The 15,010-nt window shown below is 48.0% G+C and overlaps 1 protein-coding gene across 1 annotated transcript in view; it reads left to right on the top strand.

Moving 5' to 3' along the window:
* Positions 1-3,479: 3,479 nt before the first annotated feature.
* The window catches only part of BEND5 (BEN domain containing 5), a gene marked incomplete at both ends in the record, with an annotated part of 551,257 nt that continues 539,726 nt past the window's right edge, over positions 3,480-15,010 (top strand). The window contains one exon of the mRNA XM_080348556.1: positions 3,480-3,522. Coding sequence (XP_080204682.1) covers positions 3,480-3,522 — 43 coding nt within the window. The remainder of the gene's footprint in view (positions 3,523-15,010) is intronic.

The following is a 15,010-nucleotide window of genomic DNA, read 5'->3' as shown; positions in this document are numbered from 1 at the left end:
AATAGGGCTGACATGGTGTTCTGTTACTCTTTGTTGTCTTGTGATGTCCAAAATGAGATTATTGGCTTTGGAAGGGCAGGGACCACAGACGCCGTTGTACCAATGAGCACCATGACTTCTTTGCAGGTGCTCCAAAAATGCTTAAATAAAAACGAGCCTCTACTGCTCCTGAATACTATTCCCCTCCTTCTTCAGGCCTTATTCTTCAAGTTACGCCATTCCGTTATCTTTCTGTTTTCAAAAGAACTTGCTGTATGAACTTTCCAGTTCTCTCCTGTCAAATTGCCGTACTGTTTTTGGAAAGGCTGCACATCATCTATATTTAACGCCATTTCAGCTCGGCGAGGTGGCTACAACACAGCATTAGACTCAGACTCAAAATAAAAAAAAAGAGCGTGGCATTTCTAGGTTTTTCCAGTGTGTAAATTCAGAAGTTTGACTGGAAAAAGCGCTTTCCCCCAGACGTCCTGGGTTCCCATAGACCCTCTTGCAGGTATCTGAGCTAACAGCATGGCACTTAGATGCAAAAGGCCTTTGGATTGCTATTTGTGGTCATCATAGGAGCGAGTCTCGCAGAGAAATGTGAATAAAGAGCTCATCTGAAGAGCTGATATGGAAGCTCTCCCCACAGGCTCTTAATTCTTAGAAATTTACAGGTGAAAAATGCTAGATGAGTATTAATAGGTAGGAATGAAATATGGGATTCTAAAGCTGGAATAGCAAGTAGAATAAAGAGAATAAGGGGATTTGGGAACATGATAAGAAACCAGATTAGAGATGCAGACTTGGACAAAACTATCTTAAGACCCATTAAAACAGAGGACAACAAAAAAAGGAAAGTTTAGACGAATTAAGAGGTAAATATTATGAGAAATTATTTGAAGGAGGTCTATGTTGGGACCAAAGATGGCCAGAAGCAAAAAAAGTGTCCTAGCTACTGATACAGATATGGTCACCTCTTCATAGAGAAAGAGGAGGGCAGACTGGGTAACAGGGTAGACAAGCAAAGAGGAAAAGGAACAACCAGGTCAGTTTTAGTGACAGACAGGCGAGTTGCAGTCCTGTAACGCACATACCTGGAGAGATCTCAGGAGAGAATGTTTCTATCTACATTATCTATGTTAAGCCTGAATTGGTGCTGAGGATGTTTCTCAATGGATGTCCAAGAGCAATTAATATAACCAATCAGCCATGAGATCCGAATGGACAGAAGAAGAAGATCAGAGTACATGCAGCATATTCTGAAGTGGATGTCCCAGGGTCATCTGCCCAGCAACAAGCAAGGAAGAGGACAGGGCCTGGTGATGCGCCAGCCTGGAGACGGGAGAGGACGGGCAGGGCCGTGTGTACTGACTGCAGCTCACTGTCGGCAGCGGAACAGATCAGCCTTTGTAGCACGTGAGCCACCACCTACAGCTTAGGAGGGCTGCAGAGGCAACAGTCTCGGAAGTATTTTCCAGACCTCGGATCTAGATGGCCCTCACTGAGCAAAGAACAGCAGCCATTCTCCAGTATACTTCTGTCACGGGTCCGTTTTCTGACCCCATCACAAAGCCCCCTTGGTACCCCACTTCAGACAGCTATTCCATCAAGCCTCTGGCACAGGAGTGTGGCTAAAGCAATAGTATATAGCTTATATAACACTGAAGTAAGATACTGAGAGTGAAGAGAAGTAGATGAAGGAGAGAGGCCTCAGTGCCCCTGAAAAAGAAAGAAAATGGCAAAAGGACAAGAAACTACAAAAATAGATGCTGCAAAAATAACTAGAGAAGTACGAACTGAAAGAAGAATGGGCAAGGCTGCAAGAGCCAGGGAGAAAGGAAGCAACTGACCCTACAGAAAATCCTGCAGGTATCAGCCACGTGAGTCTTGTTAAAAGGAGTGGAACTGGAGCAGAAAAGGCACATACCAGGTAAGACGATAAAGAGGTAAAGTGATGTTTGAAAACCAGGACTTTAGACGGAGAAAGATAAAATTTCACCTGCCTTCATTTTTAAGCTTGGAGTGGTTCACTGACTAGTCGTTGGTCACTAGGAAGTGGTTACATTGATTTACTAGCGACAAGGAAGCAAACACATTAGTGTGTACATGGCCATAAACACAGTCCTGCCCATTGCCATTGCCTAGCATCGCCTGTGCACTCTGCGCTCAACCGTTTCAACCGAGGTCGCGTTGAGAACATGAGAACATACACCGAAGCTTCCGTCACAGCCTCACATTAGTGAGACACGCATGATCAGCCCCAGCCTGCTGGGTCTCTTGGGGTACACACACATAATTAGCCCCTTTGCACCGAAGCCTTCGTTGCTGCATTTGCCACATGGTGAGTGTCACCCAGCGGGCCCACGGACACGCACAGAAACGCTCCCGTCCCCGGGAAGCGCCGCTATATTCGCCATATGGTCGGGCTCACCTGCTAGGGCTGGGAGGAGGAGACAGACGGGCAACACTCACACATAATGAAGCTCCCCACTGGGCTGCCTTAAGAAATAATAGTAATTTAAATTAAAAAGTTGAACGTTGACATAAGTGCCACACGATGAGACTCACCTGCTGGGTTTAGGGGCAGTGACTAGTGACTTACAGATGGATTTGCCATCTCTGCCCACAGGCTGCGTCCCCACAAGGTCTGTGCTCGTTTGGGGTTTGGGGCGGGCGGGACTCGCTCCCGTCCCCCGGGCGGACAGAGACCCCTAACCCGGGCGGGCCCCGCGCCCCGCTCCCCGCCGGCTGCGGGGCTGTCGCTGCTTCCCGCCAGCGGCGGGGCTGTCACTGCTCCCCGGGCGGGCCCCGCTTCCCGCCGGCTGCGGGGCTGTCGCTGCTCCCCGGGCGGGCCCCGCTCCCCGCCGGCTGCGGGGCTGTCGCTGCTCCCCGGGCCGGCGGGGAAACGCCGTCTCCACAACGAGCCCCTGCCCCTCGGGGCCCTGCGACCGCGTCCCGGCTGGGGCTGCGGTACCCGGCACCGCCCCTCCTCCGGGGCACCGCCACTGTAATTGCCGAGGTGGAGCGGCCCCAGGGACGCGGTAACGAGCCGCCGTTCCCCGGGCCAGCGGTGCCTTAAACAAACACCCGCAGCCAGCGGCCCGGCGGGGGCCGCGCTCCCTCCCGCACGCCGCCCCGCCCTCGGCAGCGCCGCCTGCTCACACGCGCCGCCCGCCAGCACTGCGGGCCTGGGCCGGGGCGGAGCGGGCCCTGTGCCGCGCTGCCCCGGCTCGGCTCGGCTCGGCTCGGCCCGGCCCGGCTCGGCTCCCGTGCCGCGCTGCCCCGGCTCGGCTCGGCTCGGCTCGGCCCGGCTCGGTTCGGCTCCCGTGCCGCGCTGCCCGGCCGGCCCGGCTCCCCGCGCTGCGGGCAGGCCTTCCCGCTTGCCGCGTCACGGCTCCCGCGCGCCATGGCGGCCGAGGGGCGCGGGGCTGCCGGCGGTGACGTGGTTGCCATGGCGACGGCCGGGCAGCGTCTCGCGCGGGGGTGGGAGCGGGGGGATGACAACAAATATGGCGGAGAGGAGCAGGACGGCAGAGACGGGTCAGTGCCAGCTGAGCCGCTGGGCGGGGGGAGCGGGGACACCCCCTGCCCCAGGGGCTCCTGGCAGCCCGCGGGGAGCGCAGGGGCCCGAGCGCTTCTCTCAGGGGAAAGGGAGGGAAGCGCCCGCTGGCCGAGGGCAGGGAGCTGGAGAAGGGGCCGGGCAGAGGCCGCTGCCCGGGCTGCCCGGGCTGTGGAGGCGGGCAAGCACCTGCCCGCGGGGAGGAGGAGCGGCTGCCAGGGAGCGCCGGTGGTGCAGGGAGCGGGTAGAGCCCCAGGCACCCGCTGTGGGGCAGCCCGGGCCGTGCCGGGGAGCGGCGGCTCCAGGGCGGCGTTCGGCCGGGCGGAGCGGCAGCCGGCGGAGGGCAGAGCGGGGGCCGGCGGAGGGCAGAGCGGGGGCCGGCGGAGGGCAGAGCGGGGGCCGGCGGAGGGCAGAGCGGGCGCCGGGGCGCATGGCGCCGCTCACCCGGGAACCCGCCACCCGCTGGATCTGCGGCGAGGAAAGCCAAACATGTGGAGACGCGGGGCCGGGACTGGAGCTGCATCGCAAAGCTCAGAGCTCGGGGTGCCCTGCAGGTGCTGCTGGGCCCGCCCGGAGCGGTGAAGAGCCCAGAGGCTGCAGGGGCAGCTCCGTGGTCGGGGCACATACGTTATTCTATGGGGTTGGCTTTAAGGAAGGTGCCAGATGTTATTCTTCCTGTTCAGGATGTGTTAACAATGGCTCTGTGTATATGAAGATGTTCGTCGGTGAAACTGAAGGTTTGTGTTTTGTCATGAATTACAAGGATCCTCTAAGTACAGCGTTCTTTCCTATGGTAATAATACACAGCTGAGGTCTTTTCCAACCCATATGAAAACAACCCCCCTCTCCTCCCAGTTATCAGAATTACATATACGAACATTTGGAGGATGAAACAAAGATGATGACAGTTTTTCTGAATATTTAATATCCCACAGCATCATACATAAATTATCTGGGTTCCTGGACCAAAAGTTCATGTTCCCAGCCTGCTGTGTTAGCTGCTGTGCATGTGCTTTTCAGCCTCAGAGGTGGCTCCAAAGGAAGATACGTTATCCATAGAACTGATTTTAGATTTTGGGGCCCTTTAAGGTGAAAACAAAGTGATAAATGTGTGAAATGCTCTCATGGCCTGGAAACTGTACTGCAAAGGCTGCATCTGAATCAGTTTGCCATAAAGTCCTTGAATTCCCCGTGTTCAGCCATCCTGTTTATAAACCCCTGAAACCACATAGTGAAGTTTATCATACATTAAAGGTTTCCACGATTGTTTTCACGCGCTGTGCTGTGCAGCATTGCCCAGCCCCGCTGCTCCGCTCTGCCTGCGCTGGGAGGGAGGAAACAAATCTCCAGGGGCCGTTTGATTTCGTCACCTCTCCTGCTTATTTCATCCACCTGGGCCTGTGTCATCAGTAACTTTCTTTAACAAATAACGTAGCTTGCCTACTATTTCCAGATCAGGGCATACATTTACTGTTATATTCTGTTCTCTGCTATGTTATTTGAATTGCAGCCTTACAGCATTTGCCTTTTATTTTTAACCTTGTCCAGAACCTTCTGCACGTCTAACCATTGCAGCTAACTAATCAGTGATTTTCTCATAAATAATGTGTTTCAGCTTCTGCTGAAATAATGTTTTGTTGCATATTCCTGATACATGTCTGCTTAAGTTTTGAAATACTGTTTTGCAATGGCCATTTTGCTGGTTTTGATTGGCTGCTCCTTCCTTTTTGAACAAACCAGATGAGGAATTAAGAATGCAAATAACCAGAAAAATAGGAAAAAGACCCCAAACTTTCAGAGAGCTATAGGGCATGGAAAGCAAACTTGTGACCTTGGCCCATTTTTAAGGAAGGACTTGGAAAGTTGGCTGTGGGGAAGAAGAAGGTGGGCTGGTTTGGTTTTGCCTTTTTGCCCCTAAACTTTGGTTTCTGAGCGTCACTGGCACTAAGGGAACAGGTTCTTGTCTGTCCCTTCAGGGCCAGATGACACCGACACTGTTGATGTGCCGGTAAGAGAACGAGGAAAGGTTCCTGGTGCGTCCTGGCTGCTTGGTGTATCTGCATGGTGTGCCAGAGCTGCAGCAGGCTTTAGGAGAAACGGGAGTCCAGCTCTGGAACCTGCAGTATAATCTTATATATGGATGCAAGGAGAATAAAGCTGTTACAGAGGGACTGAACGTTGTCCAAACCACATGAATTGATTTAGCCAGTCTGACTATATTATAGTTGCTGGTTGTTTTTTACAGCAATGTTATGGTTTTATTTCTGGATCAGAAAACACAAGTAATAACTATGGCTTATCCTCCCATCTTGAAATATTTATTGTTATTTGTAATTTTCAAATGAGAAAACTAAGTTGCAGATAAATTAAAGGTAACTTATCTGTGCTTTATAGCATCACGGGTTACTGTTATGGACCATTCTTGACTGGTTTAATTCATTGACCTGTGTTTGACAAGAGTCAGCGTCAGGGAAAGGTGACAGAAAAATACAAGGTGCACTTACAGAAAGGGGATTTTAAAACTTCATTTTTTTCCTGAATGTTATGTGGTATGGAACTGTGTACATCTGAGATGCCTACAACCCCTCCGGACTCTCAGCTTTGAGGAGATACTGTGCCAAGGGGTTTTGTAGCGTAATTATACTTTATGGAAAACTTACCTTTTCACAGGGTAAGAATTTTTCTTTCAGTTTTGTTGGTATCTCCTTATCGTGTTGTAGGAAATTAAGTCTGTTAGTCTTACACTAGTGATCATAATTATTGTTTCCATGTAGACAAATATTGTCATATTTCTACTCATTTTTCATGTAGGAGATTAGGACACTGCGAATTGCACGGTGCACTTCAGAAGAGGGATTGCTATCAGCTCTTATGATACTGTTATGCTCAGCATTATTTTCTATATCATGGTTTAAGCCAATCTAAATGTTTCTAATGAGATTGAGACTTAATATGGAAGGTAGATTATCTCACATCTGTCCACTGCGGAGTTTATATGCTGGTGATACCCTCTCTGGACGAGGCAGACATCTGGCCTAATCCATTGACAGTGTTCCTGTGTTCTGACGTCTGGTCAGAGTGCTGTGAATTACCCTGCTGCAGAGTGCTGCCTTACCCTGGGTTAGTCCATCGTTTTCCCATTGCGTTTGGCTCCTTAGTCCTGGCTGATTCCTTGGGACTGCTCAAATCAGCTTTCAGCACCAGACCCGGAGTGTGGCTGCTTCCCTGTTTGGGTTTGCGGGCTGAAAGCCTTCACGCCTCAAGCCAGGAATCCAGCTTTGAACCAAATCAAATCACTGTAACGGGAGCCTGCAGGAGAATGCCGGTGATTAAGACTGGTTAGTCACTTTCAGGAGCTTTTGGCTTGACTTCCATTTGTTCTGCTCAACCCTTTGGAAGATACAGGATACAGCAAGACAGCCAGTTCAGTTAAGCTTATTCAAAACCAGGTCAGTGCTATTTTTCCGATTCTGTAGCAAAGAGGACCTTATTAACTTCTCTAAGGAAGGTTTAGGAGTAGGTCCAAGTGAGTACAGATGCCTGTGTTTGCTAATATTTTGGCCCACGGGCCAGGTGAAAGTATTTACTGTTCAGACGTGGATCCAGCTGAAATGTCACTTGTTCTCTCACTCTCCCGAGGTTACTCTGTTTCTCCAGGGGTGTCTGTTCCCTTCAGCAGACTGGCTGCCAGAGGCCCCGGTGATCCAGGGGTGCAGCTCATCTCTGAGTTCTGCAGTGGTTTCTGTCTGAGGCAGCTGCATATTGGCCTGGATCGGCAGTTCGAATATGTGCCATTCCACAGTTTCCAGTCATTTTGTAGATATTAGTATTTCTGCTCTTTCATTGAGTCATCGTCACTGAAATCACAGTGGAAGCACAAAAAAAGGCCTTTACTCACAGTGCTGGACAGGATATGAATATGTCTTTAGACCAAAGGTCCTTGTTGTCGGAACAGACAGGTTTCCCAGCCGAATGTGTAGGTTTTCATGTTTATTTGCATGTCACGACAGACGCCTTGCAGAGTGATATTAAGTTACGTTTCACATTAAGAACGGTTTGGATTTTGAAACCATTTCCAGCCGGGCTGACCTGGAGATGCAAACGGCTGCCGAACGCTGAGCCCACTGAGGGTCCGGGCAGCAGCTCCAGCGCTCCAGCCCTGCACGCGGGGCGCCTGGCCATAGCTCTGCAAATTCTGCCCTGGTTTCTGATGGTTTCGATGTGGCCGTGCTGAGCTGGGCTGGTTTGAGTGACAGCCTTTGATCATTCTTTCAGAAAGGAATAGTTATTCTTTTAAAAATATTTAATCACATATGGCCGTTCTAGTATCAGAAGCATACTACTGTATTTTAGGTGGCCTTAATTAGTCAATAAAAAGCCAAACTTGATCAGACAATCTAAATTACTCATCTTTAAATTTTTTTTATTTTTCCTTTTTGACGACTGGAACTTCTCATTCACTTCTTCATTATTATGAAGAAATTTAAAGCAGGAGAAATCAGCTAATTACTTTAATAATATTATTCGATCTTTATAGAACTTCTCATTCACTTCTTCGTTATCGTGAAGAAATTTAAAGCGGAGAAATTAGCTAATTACTTTAATAATATTATTCAATCTTTGTCTTTAAAATAACACTGTTCGTCGGTAGTACTTCTGGTCTTCCAGGCAAATTTAATTCCTTCAGTTGAGTTGTCCTTTCTTAAAAGATTTCTGAATTTTCAAGTGTATATAAACAATATAGGTTATTTCCAATACGAAGCACTAGCCTGCAGCCGTAGCTGCATTGCAGGGCTGGGGAAGAGGCATTTGGGCTTCATGTGGAGCGGGATCTGCCCACCATGTCCTCCTGTCCACGTGAAGGGGTTTCGGGTTCAGAGGAAACGTGCGGGGGTCCCGGGCCACACCGCGAGGAGCCGTTCGCAGCCCTTTATCAAATGGGATTTGTTCAACAAGCACATTTGCCAGAACTTACTGATAGCATCGCTGGGTTTTAGCCTGAGCAGCTGGGAGTGCAGGGCACAGAAGAGCAAGGTTTGCTGGTAGATTTGAGGCACCCTGTAAGACCGTTAACTCTGTCAGTTTTTACTGCCTAAGTTGAAATACTCATGGAATTGATATACAGAAATTAGCTACAGTTGCTACAGAAAAATATTGTAATTATCATTATATTGTTGCCAGTAGACTGATATTCAACTAATTTCCATCTTCTTCAGCTATCCAGTGAAAACAATCCCCACTAGAAGAATTCACCAAAGAAGAGCTGCTAATATACTTTTGGTACTTAGAGCTTTGATCATATTTCTATTACATAATTTGCCATATAAGGAGACCTGAGAAATACTAATGAAGGCTTTCTATAGCCAGAAGATACAATTTCAGAACGAGGAAGGAACGGGGTGTGTTGGGTATTCCAGTTGCCACTTGTTAATGGTTTACCGGTTCCCAGCCGCATTTCAAACAGCTCTTTCTTTGACAAATAATCAAAGCTTTTGAAAGTTACTTACCTCCAGCCTCCCGACGCCTTTGCTTTCAGTGAAGTTCAAAGCACCCTATTAATTATTAGCACTTGTGAGAGGAGGGTTTTGAATTTGTAAAAAGTAAAATGAGACATATGGAGAATTTTAATAGATTTTATACAGAAATTTGTAAAACAAGTTTCTGCAAGTTTCTGTGGTGTTGGACTCACTGTATTTAGTAGGCAGAAGTCTCATGCAAAAAAACAGATCAACCTTGGAATGCATTTCTGTGGCCTACATAGCATTTCTGGTTTTTGAAGTTGAGCTTTATAGATATAATGCTCATTAAAATAGCTTTTAAAGTCAGATTCCTGTGTTAAAATGTAACTGGCTTCATCTCCACATGGGGCCACTAACAGGACTGGGGGCGTAGATGTGCAGCACAATCCTGCTTCCAATGGGACACCTCGTAGCAGCAGCTCTTGCACAGGAGAAATGCACAACCTGTCTACGCTCAGATTGTCCTTCCTGCTGTTCCCCGTCCCTCCAGCAACACCCATTTAGGGACAAGAGCCACAGAGTGAGATGACCATAGAAAGCAGCGAGCCCTGAATAACTGAGGCGGGCAGTTAGGGACGGGTGTGTGCTGCGGTGTCCCAGCTGCGGGCTGCCCCACACGCCTCCTGCGCGCGCCGGTCCCGCCACGGTGCTCCTCTGTGGCGGGGAAACTATACGGCTCTATAGAAACCAGCTCAGGTTTCTCAGGTCATCCCAAGAGCAGCTGGCACACAGAGCCTTGGCGCTCAGTTGCCACCTTTAGGTTGCACTGTTGCTCGAGCCGTGTCTGCGGGTCATCGGCAGTACAGGTAAAGCAGTTTACAAGGAACCAAGCACTGGTTATGGGTACACATCTGTGTCCCATATATCAGCTTCCCCGGCACATCATCTCCACGACTCATCATTTTCTCTGCATTGCCACAGAAGCCAAGCCTGTCATTTAAGAAGTGCTATATTTGTAAGCCTTATATATATATACATACATACATATATATATATATATATATTTGGTAGTAATCTTACTATTTTAATGTCAGAATGCTTTGGAAAACTCTGCTCTACCAAAATAGTGCTAATGATTTCAATTTAATTTTGTCACAGGCTATGCAAATTCAGAGATGTGGGCTTTAATATTACATCCAGGGCCCTGATCCTGCACATGTTTGGCATTGAGTTCAATGTATATACGTGTAAAGTATTTTCATTCTTGGCTCTATTTTAGGATAAGTAATGCATTAAGTTTAGAGACTAGAATGTGTAGTCTGATACATATGCTTTCCAATATACATGTGTCCCTGGTTTCTCGGTATGATTAAGTGGCTGATTTTGTAGATTCATTGTGGCAAAAAACAAATATAGAAAAGGGGACAGGAGAAGAAAGTAGTTGTTTTAAATTATTATTATTAAATAAAGAAGCTATCTAACTGCATTATATTTGCATACTAACTCTTAGAGGTGTGTACTTAGCAGTGGATCTCCCAATCACAAGTGAAAAATGGCAAGATGTTGCTTTTGCATATTATTTCATAAGCACCTTGACAAATGTGCTGAATTCCAGCCCCCACAAAAGCAAGGGGAACGTCGTTTCCTGTGAGTGTCCGAGTGGAGCGGCAGGAATCCATTCCAGAGCAGGCCCAGCTGGTTCATCACAGTCCTACTGGTGTGTTTGCATTGGCAATAAGCAGCAGAGTTGTGTGGCATTACACTGAATTTTGGAGCTGGGTAGCACCCACCAAGTGACTGTCACGTGTTCATGCATATATGACGCACATGAGAGAGTACGACACACTCAATTAATGACAATTTCCTCAAACAACCTATACAAATCCAGACGCAGTGACATTATTTCAGGGGAGGTGTCCGTGTAGAACAGGATTGTGAGGGAAACCTGCGCCTGTGCTGCTCACCTGAGGCGTGCAGTGCTGCAGAGGAACCACGCTCAGTACCGCTGTATCTGCTGCTTATTTTGTTTCTAAGCAGTACGAATAATGGGTAACTTGAGCTCAGAGCTTTCTGTGTAAGCCCTCTTGTAGGCAGAAGTTTGGCTTGTGTTCTGAGTATTTTAAATACTTTATATGCATTTCATATTCCTATAAATATTGTATCAACTTAACGTTTGCTTAGTTAAAAAACTGCTGAATCTGGTGTATTAGTTAGTAGTGTTCTCTGTAGTTCAATTCCTGTTGCTATGTTGCTGATGCAAGAGAGTTAATAGATCAAGTTTGCTTTGCTGATGTTTTTGTGTTAGAAAATAGGAATTCTGAAACAATATTTGAATGTTTTGCTCTACAGCACTTGTACTTTGTTAATAAGATAAAGCACTGCAGTGATCCAATAAGTTAACATGAAATACTAGGTTATGCTGAAGCGTTTCGTAAGGGAGTGAGTGGGCAGTGCTTGGCTGCAAGAAATTCGCAGTGACTTTAAGGATTTCTTTTTGAAAGGACTGTTTTGGAAAGTAGGGGAAAGATGCTGTTCTCAGTGAAGAACTTAAAGGAGTTGTTTCAATGAGTAATTAGAATTATGGCAGTAATTAATAGCATAATTGATTTCAGCAACCTTGGGGAACAAATTATTCCAGAAGTAGTACTAAAATCCCCTAATTATTTTAAATATGTAGCCATTAAGAAGATTTTAACTCCAAAGTGACGGGAGTAGCTGTGTCTGAAAGTACCGTTGGGTTGCGGTGAGGGACAGAGCACACACCTGCCTCCAAACACAGAGTGAGCAGCGTGTATTGCTGGCGGCCTCTGTAGAAACAGCAGCTTCTGCCGGGAAAGGAGAAACAAAACAAACCAGAAAGTTCCAATGTTTCCTTCGTTATGCAAGCAGCCACAAGCTGTCTGAGGCCAGAGCAGGGAGCTTGCAGTTTATTTTTCCTGCGTCCTTTCAAAACTTTTGCAAAGCTCAGATTTTACCTGATAATCTCTGCTGCACTTGCGCTTGTCTTCATTCTGCAGATTTTCTTGGATATGAGTATCTTCTTAGGGCCTGGAGACAGACTCTCGGCAGCCAGTCTGTTGGCCACACTGCAGGAGGAAAGTGGAAGATAATTACTGTAAAGACGTTTTATGTCACATTGGTTTTCTAGATGGCAATGCAATGTTCCTTGTTTTCAGAACTAGCCCAAGCTGTATGATGTCTGTGATAATCAAGATTGTCCCTGCTCTGCCAGACCTTTGGAACAGGTGACGGTGACAGGATGGGCACAGCGCAGGACGTGGGGCAGCAGGTGTGGTTCTGCCATGCACAACGTTCTCCCAAACCCTGGGATTTGTAGCCTTAACATCATTTCTTGGAGTTCTTTGCAGCTCGCGGTGACTGTGTCAGCACATTTCGGGCTGACCGCGGTCTGGATTGGCGGGGCGGTGCCCAGCCCGTGCTGCAGGGCCCGTGGCTCTGAGCATCACAGTGACTGCGGTGGGTTCCTCTGTTTCCCAGCAGTTTTGGAACCAGTGGAGCTGGGATTCCAGTTCCCGCCTGCTGCTGCCAGTAGATTTTTAGAATGGCAATAGGGCACTGAGAGCAGAAATAACAAGTCTTCTTGAATATCAGTGCTGCTGAAGCCCAGCGACAATGATACAAAAGCTTTTCTTAAAAAAAATGAATGATAGAACAGAAGAACATAATCAACTACTATTTCTACAAGTGCAGATATGAAATAATTTTGCTCAAATTATATTGTTTGCAATTTTCTGATTGGTGGAGAAGACACTGTTATTGGCACGTTCTCCATAAGCGTTTCTTGTCCCAAACGCAAGGGCAGCAATGTTCGTGCAGAGCCTTGGTGCGCTTAGGAGCCAACAGGAGCTGCCCCTGGGCATCTGAACGGATTTGTGTCTGTTGCAAACTGTACCGAGAGTCCAGGTTCACTTCTTTGTCTGGGTTTACGATGACAATGCTGCTCAGGGCTGGTGAAACTCTCTGCCAGGGTAACTGCAAACTTTTCATGCCAAACTAGTGAAAATGCATAGAATCGGTTATGGAGATGGTTATGGAGTTTGGCCCTGGCTGGTGGGATTCTGGCTGTTAGATCTTTGCACTGTAGAAATTTTTGGTGGCAAGATGTATCCTAATTTTGTTCTGAAATAAGGATCCAGTCACAGAATGAGAGGCATCTTGATGACATTGGTAGTATTTAAAGAAGACGTCTAGAACGCGCTCTCGCGGTGGTCGTCTCTTCTCGTGCTCCTTTCCGCACTGGCTGGCCGCGTTGGGCAGTGAGCTGGCTAGAACGGAGCAGGCTTTCCAGGCGAACTCCCTGTGTGCCGTCCCTGGTGGGTTTGGTGCCGCTGTGCTCCGGGGCCCAGCGCAGCGGGAGCGCGGTGCCGCCCGCGGTGCCGCCCACGGGGTCCGTCACAGCTGGAGCTGGGCTGCTCCACCCATTTCTAAGAGCAACTATTACTTACTCAACAAGTACCTTCCTCCAGAAACTGCAGCTTTTAAAGAAAATGTGCCTCCATTTGCATAATGTTCGCAGTAGCAAATACTGTTTTCATATTTGCCTAAATGAAGAAAGGTGTTGGCTTTACCCTTTGACCTTAAGAATATTGAGAAGGTCTGGAAGTTTCCAGACTCTTCATACTGAGAATCCCAGATCCCCATAACCGATTCTATGCATTTTCACTAGTTTGGCATGAAACGTATCCACAATGACAACAGTGATGAATGCAGATACCAGAAGGCTCTGTCCAGGTTTTATTTTAAAACCTTATATACTTACAGAGATTTCAGACACCTACAGATTTTATACCTGGTAGAAAATTACCATTAAAGTTTAATACTGCAGTAAAAGTAAATCCTAGGGATTTGCTGGAGACTCCAGGAGTTTAAGCTACGAAGAATTAGAATAAAATAGCTATGTGTCGTACAACCTATAGGAAAAATAATTGACAAAATAAGACCTACAGTCTGAGAAGATGTCTTTGCTAAGTTACTTTTGCCCTTGCGTGTCTTATCTAGCATTTTTCAAAGAAGAGTCTGATCTCCCCATGTGCGGTGTGCAGGATGTCCTTCAGCGGATGATGTCTGGCCGTGGGTTGGGTTTGGCTGGAGCGCCGTTTCCCTGCCTCGCAGGTTCTGTGGTACCCCCGCGCCCTCCGCCGGGGAACCCGCCGAGGCTCCCTGGTGCGGGCAGCCTCCCTTTGCTGGCCGGAGGACTCGGGGCGGAGTGGGACACGGTTCCCTCCAGCCGAATACGTGTCCTCAGCAGCTCTCGCTGCCCCTGCTGAGCCTGGTGCCAGAGCCACGCCGGTTCTGCTTGGGCCGCTTCTCTGGCCTTGCCTCGGCGCCCAAGGAGAACGTGCCAAAAGGGACATCGTGCTGTCGTGCTATATATTGTAATAACGTGGAGCTCAAACGCTGTTTTGCGTCTTTCGAGGTTAACTAAAGATGTCTCAAAATATAACAACAGTACATTCTGAATGTTCAAAGTACTGTGAATGTGCAAGGAGAGATTAATATTTTTAAATGTCTATGAATTATAAGATATTTGATGATTTTATTCTCGTTCCTCCGTGGCTACACTGGGCCAGCAGGAGCAGATGGGAAGTTTCGGTAGGACACAGTCACTTGACAGCTTCCTTCTGCACCGTGCACGGGCTCCACTGGCAGATCTCTCATTGCCAGTGCAGTGGGAAGGGAGATGCAGCTCTGTCTCCTGCCTGCTTTTCCTACACTGTTTGTGGTGGCAGCATTATGAATGCCATCTTTTCTTGTTCATCTTTATCTCAGCGCTGTTTCCCGCCTATCTTTGAGCAGTAACAAGCAGCCTCTTTCTTTGATCAGAGATTTACGAGTGAGAATGTCCCAGGAAGAGTTCGGTCTCCTCCCTGCTCTGCTCTCTGGACTCTGCGCCTCCCGTTCGTTCCCTCAGTCCCTGGCAGCTCCTGCATCCTGGGGGGAGATCCGCAGCTTTTCCCTGGGTTCTTTGTATCCTTGATTCCCTGTGTTG

The sequence above is a fragment of the Nesoenas mayeri genome, assembly GCF_963082525.1.
Source record: "Nesoenas mayeri genome assembly, chromosome: 8".
Taxonomy (NCBI): Eukaryota; Metazoa; Chordata; class Aves; order Columbiformes; family Columbidae; genus Nesoenas; species Nesoenas mayeri.
This window is presented reverse-complemented; position numbering and strand designations above follow the sequence as displayed.